The 17,077-nt window shown below is 40.0% G+C and overlaps 2 protein-coding genes across 2 annotated transcripts; both read right to left on the reverse strand.

Moving 5' to 3' along the window:
• Positions 1–1,473: 1,473 nt before the first annotated feature.
• hebp2 (heme binding protein 2) lies at positions 1,474–5,552 on the reverse strand. Its single transcript, XM_079216268.1, has 5 exons — positions 5,480–5,552; positions 5,064–5,177; positions 4,177–4,312; positions 3,240–3,420; positions 1,474–3,072 (listed from the first exon to the last, which is right to left on the reverse strand). The coding sequence occupies exons 2-5, from the start codon at positions 5,148–5,150 to the stop codon at positions 2,889–2,891; spliced, it is 588 nt and encodes a 195-aa protein (XP_079072394.1). The 5' UTR covers positions 5,151–5,177; positions 5,480–5,552; the 3' UTR covers positions 1,474–2,888.
• Positions 5,553–6,923: 1,371 nt separating this feature from the next.
• On the reverse strand, positions 6,924–16,751 carry cmtr1 (cap methyltransferase 1; the record flags this gene model as incomplete). The annotated part of the gene is made up of 23 exons (XM_079215344.1): positions 6,924–8,278; positions 8,448–8,556; positions 8,697–8,809; positions 8,911–8,958; positions 9,223–9,291; positions 9,470–9,561; positions 9,793–9,918; positions 10,316–10,447; positions 10,629–10,697; positions 10,806–10,863; positions 10,973–11,029; positions 11,111–11,290; positions 12,669–12,801; positions 13,730–13,826; positions 13,999–14,117; positions 14,214–14,412; positions 14,501–14,573; positions 14,832–14,926; positions 15,222–15,293; positions 15,402–15,494; positions 15,859–16,017; positions 16,205–16,356; positions 16,652–16,751. 23 exons carry the CDS (start codon positions 16,749–16,751, stop codon positions 8,143–8,145), a joined length of 2,481 nt encoding a protein of 826 aa, XP_079071470.1. The 3' UTR covers positions 6,924–8,142.
• Positions 16,752–17,077: the final 326 nt, after the last annotated feature.

Here is a 17,077-nt window from a genome sequence, read left to right on the forward strand (position 1 = left end):
CACGTGTGTGTGCGCTTCACGGCTCTCTGACAGCCCCAGCACCATAAATCGCAGCCTCATTAGCTCCGTCGCCATGGCACCCATACTCGTCCATCATCTGGAAAGCTCCAGACGTTCACCCCCCCCCTTCCACCCAGTGGTAATCAGTTTTGTCTTTTTCTGGACGTCCTATTAGCACACTCTGAATCACAGGCTCAGCCCACAAGGGAGCGTTTCGCTGACTGCAGGACAACTTCCCGTTCGCGGCCTGTGACTGAAACCTCTGCACATTCCCCAAAGGACCTCGCTGCCTTTTCAACGCCTAGGCATGTCGAGTGCTCGCTCCCAAGGGCGCGGCAACACTGACCGCCTCTCAGTATTTACAATGAAGTCCCTCCACCTCTTATTCATAAGAGTCCCCGGTTCTGACGCTGCGTCCATCTGGCTGTCAGACACAAATCGATACAAACTCCTCGCTGCCATCACACTATAGTGCAACTCGTTTTGTATTCAAGACCCACGTTTTAGTATGAAATTAAAAGGACTGTATGGACTGAGTCCAGGAACAGAATAGTCACCTGTACTGATCCAACTGTTCAGTCATTGCTAGTTTCAGCGCTAATATTTATAGTGCGCTAATATGGGTGGAAACCAATGGTAGCCTGGAAGGAATAAAGTTCAAATAAATACATTTAACACATATTCAAAGCAAGCAGCACATATGACACCTTACTGCTATAAGACTGTATAATAAATCAGCCCTGGCCAGATCCTCCGTCAATTGAATCAACATCAATAACCCTAGCACCGCTTTCACTGTATATACTATATTTATTTACACACTTCATATACTTTGCATGTTTGCATTTTTTTCTTAAATGTCTTGTAACTCTGCTTGCTGCTGCCACAACCAAATTTACTCTTGGGGATGAATAAAATATATATCCTATCCCACAGTTTTGGCAATTAAGTCCACCTAATTTGCAATATGTGATGTGGGGGAAACAAACAAATAAAATACAAATAACAATCACACAGCTTGTAAACAGAATGCCAGTCCAGTTTCTTCCAGTTGATCCCTGTCACCAGAAAATAAGTTTTGGCATTAGTATTTCTACATATGTGCTGACATAGTCTTTACCAGGGGAACGATACTGTTAAAGCAGGGAGCCTCATTCTACCTTTCCTATCTGCAGCACTACATCGATCTGACTGGTGAACAACAGACGAAGTGTCTTTGCGTTCAGAGGATAAAAAAAGATGTCATTTCTGCTGAGCTTCTGAACATGATATTGGGAACAATTCTGCCAGAAATAAAAGGAATGACTCAGCAGACATGAACCTGACGACGAGAGAAGGTCACAAAGATCAGAGTGTAGAGGACGGCCTGGACTATCTCTACTACAGATCAGATGAACCAATCACACTGAAGCGTTTGGCTGTTCAGGATTCAAACAACTTTAATGAATCCCATCACAAAATAGAGACGACTAAAATATAATTACACAATGAACATGGAGGTAATAAATGTTCAGAATCATTTGATGCTGAGATATATTTATTATTTATAAGATCATACATTTTTCATTCTTAAACATTTAGCGGGAAGTTATATCTCCCATGATTCATACATTAGTACAGTCCTTATCTCTTCATTTCATTCCCTCATTAAGTACCAGTAGTCTCCCTTCTTCAGGATTAAAACACAATTGCTCGTACATGTTCTCTAAATACGATGATTAATATGATTTAACGTATAAAAGGATGTAAACTCAAGAGTAAAAAAAAGCACTGTTTGTCAGTTGTGTCACTTTGTTATTGTCTATCTCACCAAGCACCACAAATGTTATATATTCCATCTTAAGATCACAGGCAGATAACTACACAATCATTAATTCATTAGAGGAATGTTTTTTTGTTGTTTTTTTGTTGCTGAGACCCGAGTGATGATATGACTCAGCCGCTCACCTTAATGAGTGTGATAGCGGTGACAGTGATGTCTGAGATCAGATAAAACTGACATCCGCCAATATTTTGACAGGCTGAGTCACCTTCACGGCAGGAAAAGTATCCGACAAGAGACAAAACCTGCCGTCTGAGTTTAATGTGAAAAGGTGGGTTCACGTTTGTAAATGAAAGCGTTATCGTTGCTGTATTCATTCCTCCGGTCCAAACTGATGGCAAAAAGATATCCTAATGTGATAAAGTAAGTGAGCTCAGCTAGCAGAGCTGCAGCAACACAAAGATAGAGAAAAGTATACACTTACTGGCTGTTAAAGCCTCATAAGGGTTTAGGCTCAATTTAGAGAGTATTTGTACACAATAGGGGACTGAGGTTGCTAAACAATTCTTTGAAACAGACTTGAAAACATGAGCCTCCCCTTTATTTCTTTAACATGCACACTAAGTTATTATGTTATGGTTCAGGTGAAAACAATGAGAAAATGTGTGTATTTTCAACAAGTAATTTATTAAAAAGCAGGCACTTGTGGATTTTGTCAAGATGCACCAGATGACAGACACGTTTTCTGACTACTTGGCTCCACCTGCTGGTAATATTGTCCCACTGTGTCCATATTTTCATCAAGGTTTATTTGTTTGTGTCGATGACCTCTTAGAGCTCTTGCAATCATGTGTGTGGTCTCTTTGTCAAGACTTTCAGTAAAGTATAATTCAGTAACCTTTCATCCAAAAAAATAAAGCAAAAAAGACAGCCAGACATTAAAAAAAATATATAAAAATGTTGGTCTGACCTTCAAAAGCATGTTTTTCCTTCTTTCTTCTAGAATAGAACATATTTGGATTCCCTTTAGACATTGATAAGTGGTGTCCTGAGTGTTATCAAATGATCATGTAATTTCATTTCTTCTTCAATAATTTACCGTTCTAGTGGGCAACCTTTAAATTTGCTACTCCTGCTCCTTCTTGAGGACCCAGACCTCGTTCTTGCGGTTAGTGAGTTTGAAGGGACTGTCATACCCGGCTGCGTAGAACGGCTTGTCGACGTACTGGACTCCGTCTCTCTGCAGGCTCTCCATTAGTTTCAGGAGCTCTTCACGCTTCATATTCTCATTGGAAAAACCACCAAACGTCCTGAAAGAAGAAACAAGAGGGCATACGATTGAGTTCTACAGATCAGGGATTTTAAGTCGTCTTTATCAATTCGTTTTGTTGTTGTGCAACCAGTTGGAAATATTTAGTAAAAAAAAAAAAGAACAAAAGCATTAATATAAGAGGCTCTATAGATAAATGTACTCTACCTGACATAAGCTGTGAACTCCTTCCTGTGCTCCACAAACACCTCCGGGTCGCTCGGCTCCGGTGGATTTTCCTGATGCTCCTCCGGGATATAGAAGGACACAGTGAACTGAGATTCACACGCGGGGCCGGCTCCAGGGTCCACACGGCACGACACAGGAGCCGTCATCTCCACTTTCACCTCTGAGGGAGTCAATAATTCATTTTTAATAATGCTTTTGAGGAAAAAAAAAGAATGGTCACAAACGGGTGTAAAATATGGAGAGAAAAAAAAGGGTAGATGAAATAAGCAAGAAATGAAAAATTAAGGTTGATGAATGGTCTGACATGTAATCAACTTACAAAAGCTACAGCTATTACATTTTCTAAACAAACCCTCCGTTGCCAGCCGGTGGATCAAAACTTCAGTAAATAAAGGAACCTGAGCAGATGGCAAACATACAACTACAATGTGTGGCAGGTGTAGAGGATTAAACAGCAGGTTTACACATCACACACTGCAGACTGCAGTAGTCAACGGCACAAACAATCTACTGTATATTCTCATAAATAATGCGGCTGTAAACTGCTGAGTGAGACAAAAGGCAGCAGTGCTGTTGCAAACTGCTGAGCAAGAACTAAAGTGCACTTTTTTTATTGACTCTTGCACTTATTCATTGACTCCCTTGTCGTCACGCCAAAGTTATCCGTAACTTCATTTTGAAACATTATTAACTTGACTCATTGTCTGATTAATCAAGTTTTATTTCATTAATTATTTATTTTACAACACCATGAATACAAAACATTTCAACACTTTGTTAAAAAAGTCTTGATTCAATTAAGCTATTACCAGCTTCACAAAAGAAAGTTATATCAGTCTGTATCTGTTGTTGTTTTTTCACCCTACATAGACTACATCCATTTGGCATTTTAGGAAACAAAATGGATTAAACTCACTGTTGTGATTGTTGCCTTGAATGTAGTTGAAGAGCCTGCGGAAGCCGGTGTTCATGGCTGCATCCCACTGCATCCCACTCAGAGTGGTGCTCACCCAGTTAGTGGCATGGTAGGTGCGAATCTCATAGTCTTGTTCCTGCAAAACATGCATGCACTCATTATCAATTAATCCGTTGATTATTAGATCAATTAACCATTGACATCATTTCCTGTGGACTGATCAGATATGTTGTCTATATTGCCACTGTGGTCTCTTTACACATCACAAACTGAATTTGTATGGCCCTTACAAAAATCATTACGCCACAGTATTTAGGAAAGTCATATACTGTATTGTAGTAGTTCTTACCGAAAATGGTGACATCAGTGTTTACATGGGCCTTATATTTTTTTATATACACACCGGTGTATTCATATTCATATTTTTCATCGTTACACTTTATTTGTACAGTCTTATCATCTGTTTGTCAGTCATCCATAAAGCACCCTGAATTGAATTAACCCGAATAAAAGATTATGTACAAATAAAGTTTTGATTGATTAATATAATATAAGTGGTGATCTCATAATATTAAGATATGGTTAATTGAAATTCAGAACCAAATCATTTTCTGTTAATCGACTAATCTTTTCAGAACAGAAAACTTTGAAGAATGCTTCAGTTTTCAGTGTCAAAGTGGCATCCTCAAAAGTATGTTTGTCTCTTTTTTTAAATACATTTAAAGCCCTATAATATTCCATTCATAATAGAAAATATATAAAAAAATTAAAAAAAGATATACTGTAAAAGTATATTTCGACATAAACTCACTTCTCTCGTCACGTGACAAACAGAACAACCAACACCAGGCCAAAGGTTTACTGGCCTTTTATACGAGGTAACCTACCTTTTCCTTGTCCTTTTCCTTGTCTGCTGTGTATTTAGGATTCTGCAGTCCAGTTGAGAACAGAGCTTGTCCCACAGCTTTCAGCATGGTTGGTGTGAAGGTGATCCAAAGTACCTGTTTAGAGTAAAATATCAAAAAACTCAGGACGTTTGCCTACCAATACTTCGTATGAATCGTAGGCCATTATAAGACTACATGAAGGTCATACATAACCTGCTATATCAAGTCATGAGACTAGTTATGTAGCTATTGCAACCCACTTTTGTGTAAAAAAAACTACTCGATAAAAATACAGGTAATACTTCAGATTCAACTCTGTCATTCTTCACCGCAACACGTTATAAGGTAATCACCCTATAAATTGTAAAGTTATTGAATACAGGCGGAAGAAAATACATCATTTACGCTAAAGTTACCTGTCAATTTACGCTTGTGTAAATGCCGCCGGGGTGTGGAGCGCCTTCGTGGGTTTGTTTTCATATAATCGCGTCTGTTACATAAACCGGAAGTCCGATTGACTAAACGAGTGTAACTTCACAATAAGAGCTCGGGGCTTTAACGTCAGCGGTCGCGCTGAGTAAATACGGAGTCGAAAAGTCCAATTTGCCCAACATTTCAAATTAGTTTGTGTGTTTTTGAGTTGCCCAGCAGTCGTGCTCCAAAATGGTGGAGGGAATCGGCAAAACCAGAAAACAACTTTTATTTTGTATTTGTATTGTTGTATCGCGAAAGGTGACAACGGACAAAAACACCGCCTGACTGCATTTCACTATTTAGTGCTCTTCCTGGACTCATGTGTACCACATCACAAGGTGTGTGGTGTATTATTACACGTGTGTACAATAGTGGAACGGAACTAACTACATTTACTTTTAATTACCAAGTACAATTTTGACGTACTTGTAATAATTGAGTATTTTATACTCTACTTTCATTTCTTTTTTAAACTTTTTACACCACTACATTTTGCGATAGGTTTAGTAACTTACTTACTACCCAGCAGTATATGAAGTCATTACAATTACCCCAAGCTGCAACAATAATGCTATGAACACATTCATAATTATAATACAATAATATAATATGCATTAATCTGAAATAGGCCATTCCGCAACATGAGTACTTTTACCTTTGGTATTTAAAGTGTGTTGATGCTAATAGACGTAATACTTAAATACTGAAGTGAGGATTTAATAGCAGGATTTTTAATTGTGTGTATTATTTGCTACGTCTACTTCCTATAGCGTTTTCTCTAGTCACAGCAAAAGTCACAGCGTAGTATGTCCAAAAAAAGTTTTAGTATAAGTTTGTCAAAAACGTAATTGGATAGTATGTCTTTATACGAGTTCAAATATCTTTGATAGGCTATACAATGCATTTATTTTGTCACTGAAAGGTTGTTTACATGTTAACGTGGAAAAAATAACGGCAACTCAACAATAACATTTTCTATGGTGAGCTAACTTGAAGATATTTACAAAATTACATCGATATACGTGTCCCCTGTAAATGATGCCCTTGGAAATGCAGTTATTTGCATTCTTGTGTTCAAAGGCCCGAGGGTTCAATGTCAGTCAGTTGCTTTTCGGTCATTTGATTACTTGCACATTACTTTTGAGAATTTGAACCACTCTAAACTATAAAAGGGGTCCGATATTATGATGTTATCTTTGGGCCCACGTGGTGCATTTCTTCATGCTCACATGATGCATTTTAGTAAAACAGGTATTAAGTGAACTACTAGTACCTGACATACAGAAGTATTCAAGTGTAGGAGAACAGGTTGGTCAAATATAAGGAAGTTATCATCAGTCAGGCAACAGTGGCATTCAAACAGTTTCTTCCAGCCATGGTGATCATCCCTCAGACGATAGTCTGAATCAAATTTTACTAAGCAGTTGAAAGTTATTTCTGGGAAGAACATCTCCCATTTATTTACTACATTATAAGTATTTACATCATACGGATGGATAGCTAACTTTACAGGAAAAAAAATAAGTAATTTGCAGTATTTAAGAAAAACACAGTCCAGGGGTTATGAGGCACAATCACAAAGAGGAGTAAAAACAACCTAAAACCTAACAGGACACCTTCCAAATGTTTAACACACACGCGCACGCACACACGCGCACGCACACACACGCACACACACACACACGCACACACACGCACATGCACACACACACACACACACACACACACACACACACACACACACACACACACACACACACACACACACAAATACGGTACACACACGCACGTGTGAAAGATAACTTATGAGTGGAACAAAACTGCTACATCTGGAACCGATATGAACGTTGAGGCGATGGTGGGGTAAGTCAGAACATGAATAACGTGTTTGTTGTCTTTAGACTTCAGCTACTGGTTTGCAGGAGCGCCAACGAGGTGCCAGTTGTTGAGTTGTGAGAGACCGAGCAAACAGATTCTGGTCCCTGTGGAGATGAGCAGATGTAGAGCAAGGCAAGCGAGACTGTGCTTACGGCTATGGATGCATAGTTTAAGATACGCGGAACTGTACAGGGACATGCAATTCAATGAAGAGACGGTGGCAGCAGCTTTTTGTCGCCATATTGTTCTGAGGCGAGTCCTATTCATTACAATCCATAGAGCCAAGGAGGGCGGTGGAAAGAGCGGAAAGACAAAGTGGTTTATCAAAATGTCCGTCGCTTACACAGAGTTCAAACGTCACCGCTGGAAATAGCAGCAAACAATTCATCCCTCGAGCTCCGTAACTCCAGTTACAACCTGGTAGTAATTTATCTTAGCGACATAATATAGAGGAACGAAAGGGCCTTGGTTATAAAACAGTTTACCAATTGATATTTAAGTGAACAAAAAAAACAAACAGGGATTAATAAAAGCTGAACCTTTTTGACAATCCTGATCTATGTATTGGTAGATGTATTTATCAGGCAGTATTTTATGAATCCCTCTTTTACTAAATATCAATTAATGCATTGTATGATAACCTTTTCTAAAGCTCTAAATCCTCCACAATTTAGTGCATTATCTGTCAAGGTTGTAGCCGATGAAGCTCTGGGGTTCTGTGAGCATTTCAGTGCTGGTAATTCTGGTGGACGAAGGACAAAATATCATCTTTGGACAGTTTCTCAGGGTCCATCCGTGTCTGAGAATCATGAACTATCACCCCGTCCACCCAGGCCCAGAAGAGCCGCTCGGCGTGGCAAACACTGAGGACGAAGACAAAGAAAGGATACATTTCAATCATATAATATCACCAAGGCTGCTATTACATACATACATACATACGTTCCCTTTTTCTATCATCGCCACTACAGAACTGTCAATTTCTCACATAAGATTGATCAATTCAATATGTGCAGAGAAGACGCTACATACTTGAAGGGGGCAGCAGAGTTGGGTGGCATTTCATAAGTGGAGGTCTTGGTAGTTTTATTATAGAAGAACTTCATCTTGGAGTTTTTACTGTATGCCATCGTCCACGGCTCTGAGGGATGGAGAGGGAGGAGACTGAGATATGTTGCACATTTTTTATTTAAACTTAAGTAATTTAAGTATTTTGCCCCCCGTATTGTTAATGCTTTGACATGGTTAAAACAAATAGAAATACAAAAGACAAATACGCACCATTGACAGTCTTAACGATGTAAAGGCCGGTGGGGAGGAAGTGTCGGTCATCTCTGCCGGTGTAGGACAGACGTGGGATTCCTCCTGAACTCTTTGTCACCTTCATTTCAAGCCTGGATGAACAAAGAAGAAAAAACTGTAGAATATCCTCAACATTAAGTAAATGATTCTTTAAAACTTGGCCTGAGGATGTCGCATATTGGTCCTGTCATACCTGACAAAGATTTTCTCCATTTCTTCCAACCTGTAAACCTCCTTAACCCTGTTTGGGAAAAGACAGAGGTTACATTTAAGATCTCCTCCAGACATGTTTTTAGACATAAAAAACATTCACCTTTGAATATTAATTTGTGTCTGAGACTTGTTTATCACAAAACAGTTCAATCAATTAATTAAAACGGTTTAACATTACATCCATTCTCCATGTATGTGCACTGGAAGGTTCAAATTTTCACATCAGATCTGCATTTTGGACCATGATTGGCCTCCAAACTCACAAAATAGTTAAATTAATTGAAATGAATACCTGATTGGGTTCATGTCTGGTCTACTGGGTTTGGCCACTGCCTTCACAAACTTCTCAGCCATCTGGATCCTGGACATTCAATGGACATTATTTACTGAACTACAGAAAACCGGTATTAAAAGTACATTGTATTGCAATACGTGTCAATTTATTTATTAACATCTATGTATTTATGCTTTACAAGGAGATGATTTTGCAGCAATTTATAAAAGCCTAAGAATCAGTGATGATGGTGACGTTGTCCTACCGTTGGTTGAAGTGCTGCTCTCTTACATCAGTGCCGTTCAGTACTAGTGCGTCCATGACGTGAACTGCATTGATTCTGCGCTGAGCTTTTCCCTGTGGACCAAATCAACTGTATTTATACATGTAAACCATCATCACAAGCAGCAAACAAAAGTAGCTTATTCAGGTTTATTTCTAACAGGATACAATGATAAAGAAAGCATGACATACAGCAAAAGTACACATCTCATGAGAACAATTATTATATCAGAATTAAAAGAAATGGAGCCAAGCTTAAATGGTTTTGGGACATTGGCTCACTTATTTAATCTGTTTCCCACTCACCTCGCCTTTCAGCTCTTGGACAATCTCCACACTTAGAAGTGTATCTCTTGGCAGCTCTAACTTGAAATTCTCCAGTTTCCTCCAGCGCACGGGCATCTTCCCATCCCAGACGTATATCTGAGACTTCTGCAAGCCAAAGACAAAATGGAGAGAACCAATGAAAGACATGAAACACAGCTAAATTACAGGCTACCATGCTTTGAAAGAAAGGTCACAACTATCCATCTCCATAAATAAAACAAAAAAAACAAAAACATTAGGGGTAAATAGACTGAAGAAATAGATAGATAAATAGCTGAATTTGATTACACAGGCCTGGCTGTCACATTACTGTATGTAATAATGCATGCAGGATTGGTGCTATTTGATTTAAAATATGGAAAACTTTGAAAAAGACAAATTATATCTACAATGTACAAAAAGAGGATTGGGCAAGTGGTGTGAAAAATACATTACTACAGTATATTAAGACAAAACACAAGTTCAAATCCTTAATTTATTGTTTTGTGCCTTACTGACTTACCCCCAGTCCCAGTAGGAATATCTGCTCTCCACCTCCCACAATGCACCTGTGGTCCAGGATATGACGTAACTTCTCAAGTGAAGTGGTGTTGAGGGATGCGAGCTTAGACTGGAACGGCTCCACATCCGAGTGCTGAGGTGCAAGACAGCAGAAAGACAGATGTGGAGTTAATACTTCAAGAGGACAGAAATACATAATACTTGTTTGAAAAATCACAGAAATATCAACCTTTCATTTTCATTATTAACAGATGTAATTCTCTGACAGCACACATTTATCAGAATTGTAGGGTTTCCCAAATGTATTATCTAACCTTGATCAGTTCGTAGAATTTAGTCTTTGGGTCTGAGGAGGCAGGAGTGACTCTGGCCTTGTCTGGGACCTGGGAAGAGACGTACAATGTATAATGGAGTGGAATAACGTAGAATAAAACTGCTTTATTTAACTAACTCTGGTCTTTCTGTTAGTTCTGTTTTAGTTCTCTACTCACCGCCCACAGTTTCAGACACTTCTTTCTAATGTCTGCCTGCTTCGACTCCGAAAGTTTCCTAGAGAAACAGACGTCACTCAGTCAGTTGCAGACATGAACCCCATCACTCATGGCTATACTGCAATAGAGATATATGCACATAGACAAGTACAAAAAAGGTTACTCACGGGTCGACGACAAAGGCGTGGATCTTAGCCAAGGCCTTGATCTGGACTACACAGAGGCTGCAGTGAGAGTTAATTACATTTCTTTCAGTCACTCAGTTTGAAATATTATGGCTATTAGTGAATGTTGTGCGTCTTTACCTCTCATTGGAGTTGACCATATACTGGTAGAAGTCGGTGTCTTCCTTGATGATGCTCAGCGGAACCACATCCGTAACGTCGTTGTCTGTGTTCTTCAGCTGGTTCAGTTTCAGGTTGATTCTGAACATGTATTCCCGGACAGCTTCTGAACCGGGCTTCAGACCACGACACACTACGTACCTGCGGATGTGAACGGGAAGAGTTTTCTCTGTTCTTATGCCGTGTTCACACCGGACGCGACGCGAATTTGCGGCGCCGCGTCCACCGCGGAAGTTTACTCGCGCGAGTAGAAAGAGGGTGTTCACACCAAACGCAAATTCGCGGCACGACCAAAGGGGCGTGGCTTAGCTCTGTTGCTTGCCTCTGTGAGAGACAAGCGACGAAGCTTTCATTTCCGCTATCGACCATGGAATAAATAACCACTAGTTCTGCTTTATACTTGTTGTGGAAGTCCCAAACATGTCGGAACATGAAACGCCTCGTATTTAGGTTCATAATATCATCCGTCGCCGCACACAGCTCGGTGAATTTCACCGACTCCTCCAGGAACTGCGTCTCGCGTATCTTCGTAAAACGATACCGATTATGACATTCACCATGGAAATAACCACCAGTTCTGCTTTATACTTTTTGTGTAAACTCCACATATGTTGGAACATCAAACTCCATGGTGTCTGGGTTCATAATATCATCCGTAGTCCCACAACAGCGTCTCAATGAAGCTGCTGTCAGCGCTGGTTCAGGCGGAGCAGCAGCAGTTTCATTTAGAAACGGGGAGACGGCGGTGGTGACGGGCGGAGCTTCTCAACGCTGATTCTCAACGCTGATTGGCTGCCGCAACTTTGCGTCACACGATTTCTCTGCCAGAGTTGGGATAATTCAACTCACGCGAATTCGCGCCGCGTCCTTCGCTTTGTTCGCCCCAGGTCAAACGTTCTGTTCGCGCCGCCTCCAACGAGTCTATCTCGCCGCAAATTCGCGCCGTAGCGCGTCTGTGGATTGACTTAACATGTAAACTGGTCGCGCCGCAAATTCGCGTCGCGTCCGGTGTGAACACGGCATTAGACTAAATACAAAATTGGATCCATAACAGAGACACTGTCACATTTACAGTAGTTGAGACGCTGCATACTAAACTTTTCTGCCTAAACCTAATTGTAATTCTCAGTATGAATACTTGTGAAGAAATACTTCTTTTCACACAGAAAGTGGCAAAACCAAATCTGAGCGCAAATATTAAAGTTCCTTCTACTTAAACTGATCTATTACCTGTTTCAGGCTTTGATTTGTCTTTAATTGAAAACATTATTTACAACAACAAAATCAGACACTCATTTAAACAAATTCTCCAGTTATCCAAAGCTATTCAAAAGATATTTGGGACAACCCAGAAGAGATGAGTTACATCAGAGAACATGCAGGTTACGCATGTTACAAAGGATTTTTACTACAGTATTTATATTCACTTAAAATATAATAATTGCCCTACAATTATAACCAAATCCACACAGATCTTCTTGCACAAACTGAAGGCTTTCACACACAGACACGGCCTCACCTCTCAGAGTTGGCGGGCCTGCTGGTGATGGGCTTGAAGAGAGAGATCCTTTCGAAGCAGAGGTAGAGCAGGTAGACCAAACCCACACAGAAGGGAGTGAAGAGGTCAAAAGTCTTACAGACAAAGTTACCACCTTGAGGAGACAAAAAGTCACTATCAACTATTACAAAGGGAAAGTTTGCCAGCTCTTACGTTGATGTCCAATCAGTGTTAATGGTAATAGTAGTCGATTAAAGGAATACATTCCTCCGTGCGTGATATATTGATAGAGAAAGCTTGAGAGTTTGCAGCTGCAGAATCTGCTATTATTCCGACATCCAGCACTGTCATTTGACGTGATAGTGAAGTGTAGGCTATTTCAGCTGATCTTCACCTTTGGGGTCTATTGCAAAGATATTTAAGGTATGATGTTTATACATGAGAAAATGTTAAATTAAAAATGTCTCCACCTCTGGGTAGCCAGAGGGCGTGGCATGCTCCTGATGCGGCTAACAAATAGAACGTTTTGTTCTCTTTTCTTGTATTGCAAACTAGCTACAGCAAAAATGGTGGAGTGCAGAGGATGTTTTGGATAAGGATACATATTGCCGTGTTTTGGCTAACTCCGATATTATCCGTATTGATTCGAGGCAGATTATACAGCCAAAGAAATGCAGTGGAGAGAGGCCAAGGCTGCGACTGCATTAGCTGTGCAAGAGGATGCGGCCGGCAGGGACACTCCAGAAAGGCACCCTGGTGCATGTAGGCACTGCCGGCACAGCTTTGCGAGAAGGAGAATTCAGCTTTCTTCGGTCAATATAGCATGCACTGGGGAATGAATTGCTTCAATTGACCAAATTACCATCAACAATGATTGGACATCCACATAAAAGGTTGACATGTGCACACAAATAAAACAATGAGTACCATAAGATGAATATGATGAATGTATATGAGAGTTTTTAGGAAATGTAGACACATCAGTAGGTCCACTTTGTCAGAGTTTAAAATAGGAGTCATAGATGAACAGGTATGCAGACTAACTTGGTGACTCGTCCATTCATGCACATGTGTACACATACCTGTCCTGAGTGTAGAAAGGGCAGTGAGGAACTGACAGAGCAGCAGCTGTTTGCTCAGGATCTCCTGGAGATTTTCCTGGCCTTCCACAGAGAAACCCTAACAAAGAACGTCATCAAACCGAAAGCGATACAATTACTTAACAAAAAGCTGAAAATCTCAGTTCAACCCACCAAGAGCAGGAATATGTGACCTCGTCTTCTGTTTGAGATTGTGCATTTGAGATGCTGTGAGGCAGAGCAGTGGCTAAAAATATGGGAAATAGTCATACCCCATCTGCCATGAGGATGTGCAGCCCTCTTCTTTCAGTACTCTCATGGACAAAGTTTCGGAAGGCAGTCATGTTTTCTGGCCGAGTGATGTCTCCATCCCCATCCACCCCTCCCTCACCTGGGGACACACACAAAAGGTCAGGCTTTCACTGAATCATTCATCAACTGAGACGTGACCAGTTTCTGTTCTCCTTAATGAGATGTGTGTGCGTACCATAGTAAGGCTCAAACAGCTCACTCGGCGCCGCAAAGAAATCTTCCAGTTTGAAGTCACAGGGTCCTTTCAGCGTCATGCCAAACCCCTTGGCGTGCCAACGCCTTCTCCACAGTATGTACTCTGAGAAGCCTCCAGGCCCCGCGCAGATGTCGCCGAAGTACAGCAGTTCACCCTCGCGGTCCTTTGTCAGAGGTTTCTACATAATGAAAAAGGTTTGTCACACCATTGTTTATAATGAGCCTGTGTGAACAAAAGTGAATCAGCTGTTACTTTGACCAACTCACCCCTTGTGAATCCCTTGGGTTGGTGAACATTTGGTCGAAGCAATGGTCGATGTTGGACATTTTCATTGCTGCTCTGAATACAGAAAGAACACAATGCAACGTGTCATTGTGTTTAAATGGTTGACACACGGCACTCTACAATCCATGTTAAAATTTAAAGTAAACAGTCGGATTCTATTTATCTGATTTTATTTTCACAGAATTTAAACTAAGAAATAAGAAATATACTAAGAAATTAAGGTAAATAAATCCTTAAATAAGCAAATTACATGTACAATATTATCCATATTGATAATTTTTCAACACTGTTGTAAACTATCTAAAGACTGACCTGTTGAGGAAAATACCTCCTCTGATAGTCTCGTAAGGGTTGGAGCGTGTCCGTGCTCTCCTCATCTCCTCGCCCTCCAGGTTATCAAAGACTGTCTGAACATCAAACAGACGCAGTGGTTTACACAAAGAAAATACTATTGATATCCTCATTCAGCACAGCGTTATTATTTGTGCAATTAAAGCATTTAAGCCAACACTCACATTTACCATTCACACTAAATTAAGTAGCTTTTACCAGGTTTGTGATTTTGCATGGTAAATGCCTTCTAACTAATTTCCCCCCTCTGTTTCCTGAACGTTAGATATATTCCGCTGAAGTATTAAGATTATGTTCTTTTTTGTATAAAATAAAAAAGGAAGTAAAATTAAAAGAGAAGTTATAACTCACCTTGCACCTTAGTAAAGTGTGTAGAAGGTCTTCAGTGCAAAACTCTGTTTCATCCTCAATCTTAAGTTTTCTCTGTAAGCAGTCAAAATAAAACATCAAAAACCAAATGTGTACATTTGAAGCAAAATAGTGTGCCAGGGTGAACATTGTGTATCATAATTTATCTACACCAGCATTTACCGCTCCAAGTTTCATCCAGTCTCTCAGCTCATCTGCATCTGGTGTCTCTGTGGTGCATTCTGGGAACCAGTCTACCTTCTGTTCGGCACTGGGCTGGACAGACACACAGAAAAAGAGGCAAACAAAGGGAGAAAACAATGGAGATGAGAAACTGATAACGTATAAAAAAGAAAAGTGTTTTATATGGTAGATTACTTGTTTTCTTGTATTCAGCACACATCTAGTTTACCCCTGAACTCCATCACCATTAATACTGATGTTTTTACTGTTCATTATTTTGTGTGCTTGTGTGCTTTGTTCTATGTATTCTTTTAATTGGAAAGTGTATCTGGACAATGCTGCATGGTGATTCTGCCATTTTAATAAAATTGATAGATAGTTTAATAAAAAATATTTTACAGAATTTACAGAAAACATCACTGGAAACATCACATGGTTATTATTTGCTTCTGTGTACCTCTGGTTCATCGCGCCAGTCAACATTGAGCTCCCCCTGAAAGCCCTGCAGCGTGAGACCAAGACCTCGTCTTCCTCGCTGGTTGGAGGCCTCCACAATCTCCTTGCGTCCCTGGCCAAACTTCCCCAGACCTTCACCCTCACGGAAGCCCATCTTAGCCTAAATGTATAAAATGTAAGAGAGATAAAGTGAGTGAAGAAAAGACAATGGAACATTCTGAATACTAAATAATCTAAGAATGTCCTAATCTAAGAATTGTATACGTAGAATTGGAAATTCTGCAACATACACTCTGAGACTGCCAACAGTTAAATATCTAGTGTTAGTTAGGGCTTCAAAATATTACCATGAGTTTCTGTGACACAGTGTTGTACATAGAGAAATCGGAGGAGGCCTGTGTGGGGTCAGTGTCTTGGTCATCAAGGGATGATATGGAGGGCATGGAAAATCCTGGTCTCTGGTCCTCCTGGTCACTGAGTGAATCATTTTGGCTGGAGTCTAGAACACAGGAGCAGGCAGACACACCAAAGTAAACAAACACACTTCAGCAAAAAACATAATAACTACTTCACCTAACAGCATTGGATCATCATGCTCATCAAATCACGTTTCAGCATTACAATCTTTTGCTGACCTGCGTTCTAAAATCAAAACAAAACCACAGCCGTATGGTCTCCTCTGGGATTTGACCAGGACCATACTTGAAAAAAATAGACCCCTTAATAGAGAACTAAATCGTTTTTGAAATGGAAAATCATACCTATACTGACAGAACTCAAGTTAATATATCTACCTTGTCTGGATAATTGCGACTCTTCATCTGAGCTGCTGTCTTCACGATGCCTCTTTGTCTCCTGCACTACTGTTGCTGCTGCTTCAGCTCTTCTCTTCATCTTAGCTAAAACAGAGCAGAAAAGACAATACTAATTAGATACTCTGTATGATAGATGAGGTGTATTAGCACACAAGGGACAATTAAGGACATTTAAAAATATATATGTTAACATTTAAAACGATTTAAAGTTCAAAACATAAAAACGTTTTCATATAAATTAAACAGAGCAGCAGAATCTCACTCTGTGTACAATTCAAGAAAAAAGCTGACTAAAACAAAACAGCTAGTATGACAATAAAGCATATGTGTAGTGTAGGCAGCCAAAAGCATTGTGACAGATAGTGCTGAAGCTTAAACAAGTATCCAAATAACTGACACTGCAGG

This window comes from Taurulus bubalis, assembly GCF_910589615.1.
Source record: "Taurulus bubalis genome assembly, chromosome: 3".
NCBI lineage: Eukaryota > Metazoa > Chordata > Actinopteri > Perciformes > Cottidae > Taurulus > Taurulus bubalis.

What these genes read in the sequence shown, in the direction of transcription:
- hebp2 (XM_079216268.1), bottom strand. Translation starts at nt 5,150, where the DNA reads ATGCTGAAAGCTGTGGGACAAGCTCTGTTCTCAACTGGACTGCAGAAT. An exon ending in AGGAAAAGGACAAGGAAAAG is followed by an intron (nt 4,313 to 5,063) that starts GTAGGTTACCTC and finishes CATGTTTTGCAG; the next exon opens with GAACAAGACTATGAGATTCG. An exon ending in GAGTTCACAGCTTATGTCAG is followed by an intron (nt 3,073 to 3,239) that starts GTAGAGTACATT and finishes TTCTTCTTTCAG; the next exon opens with GACGTTTGGTGGTTTTTCCA.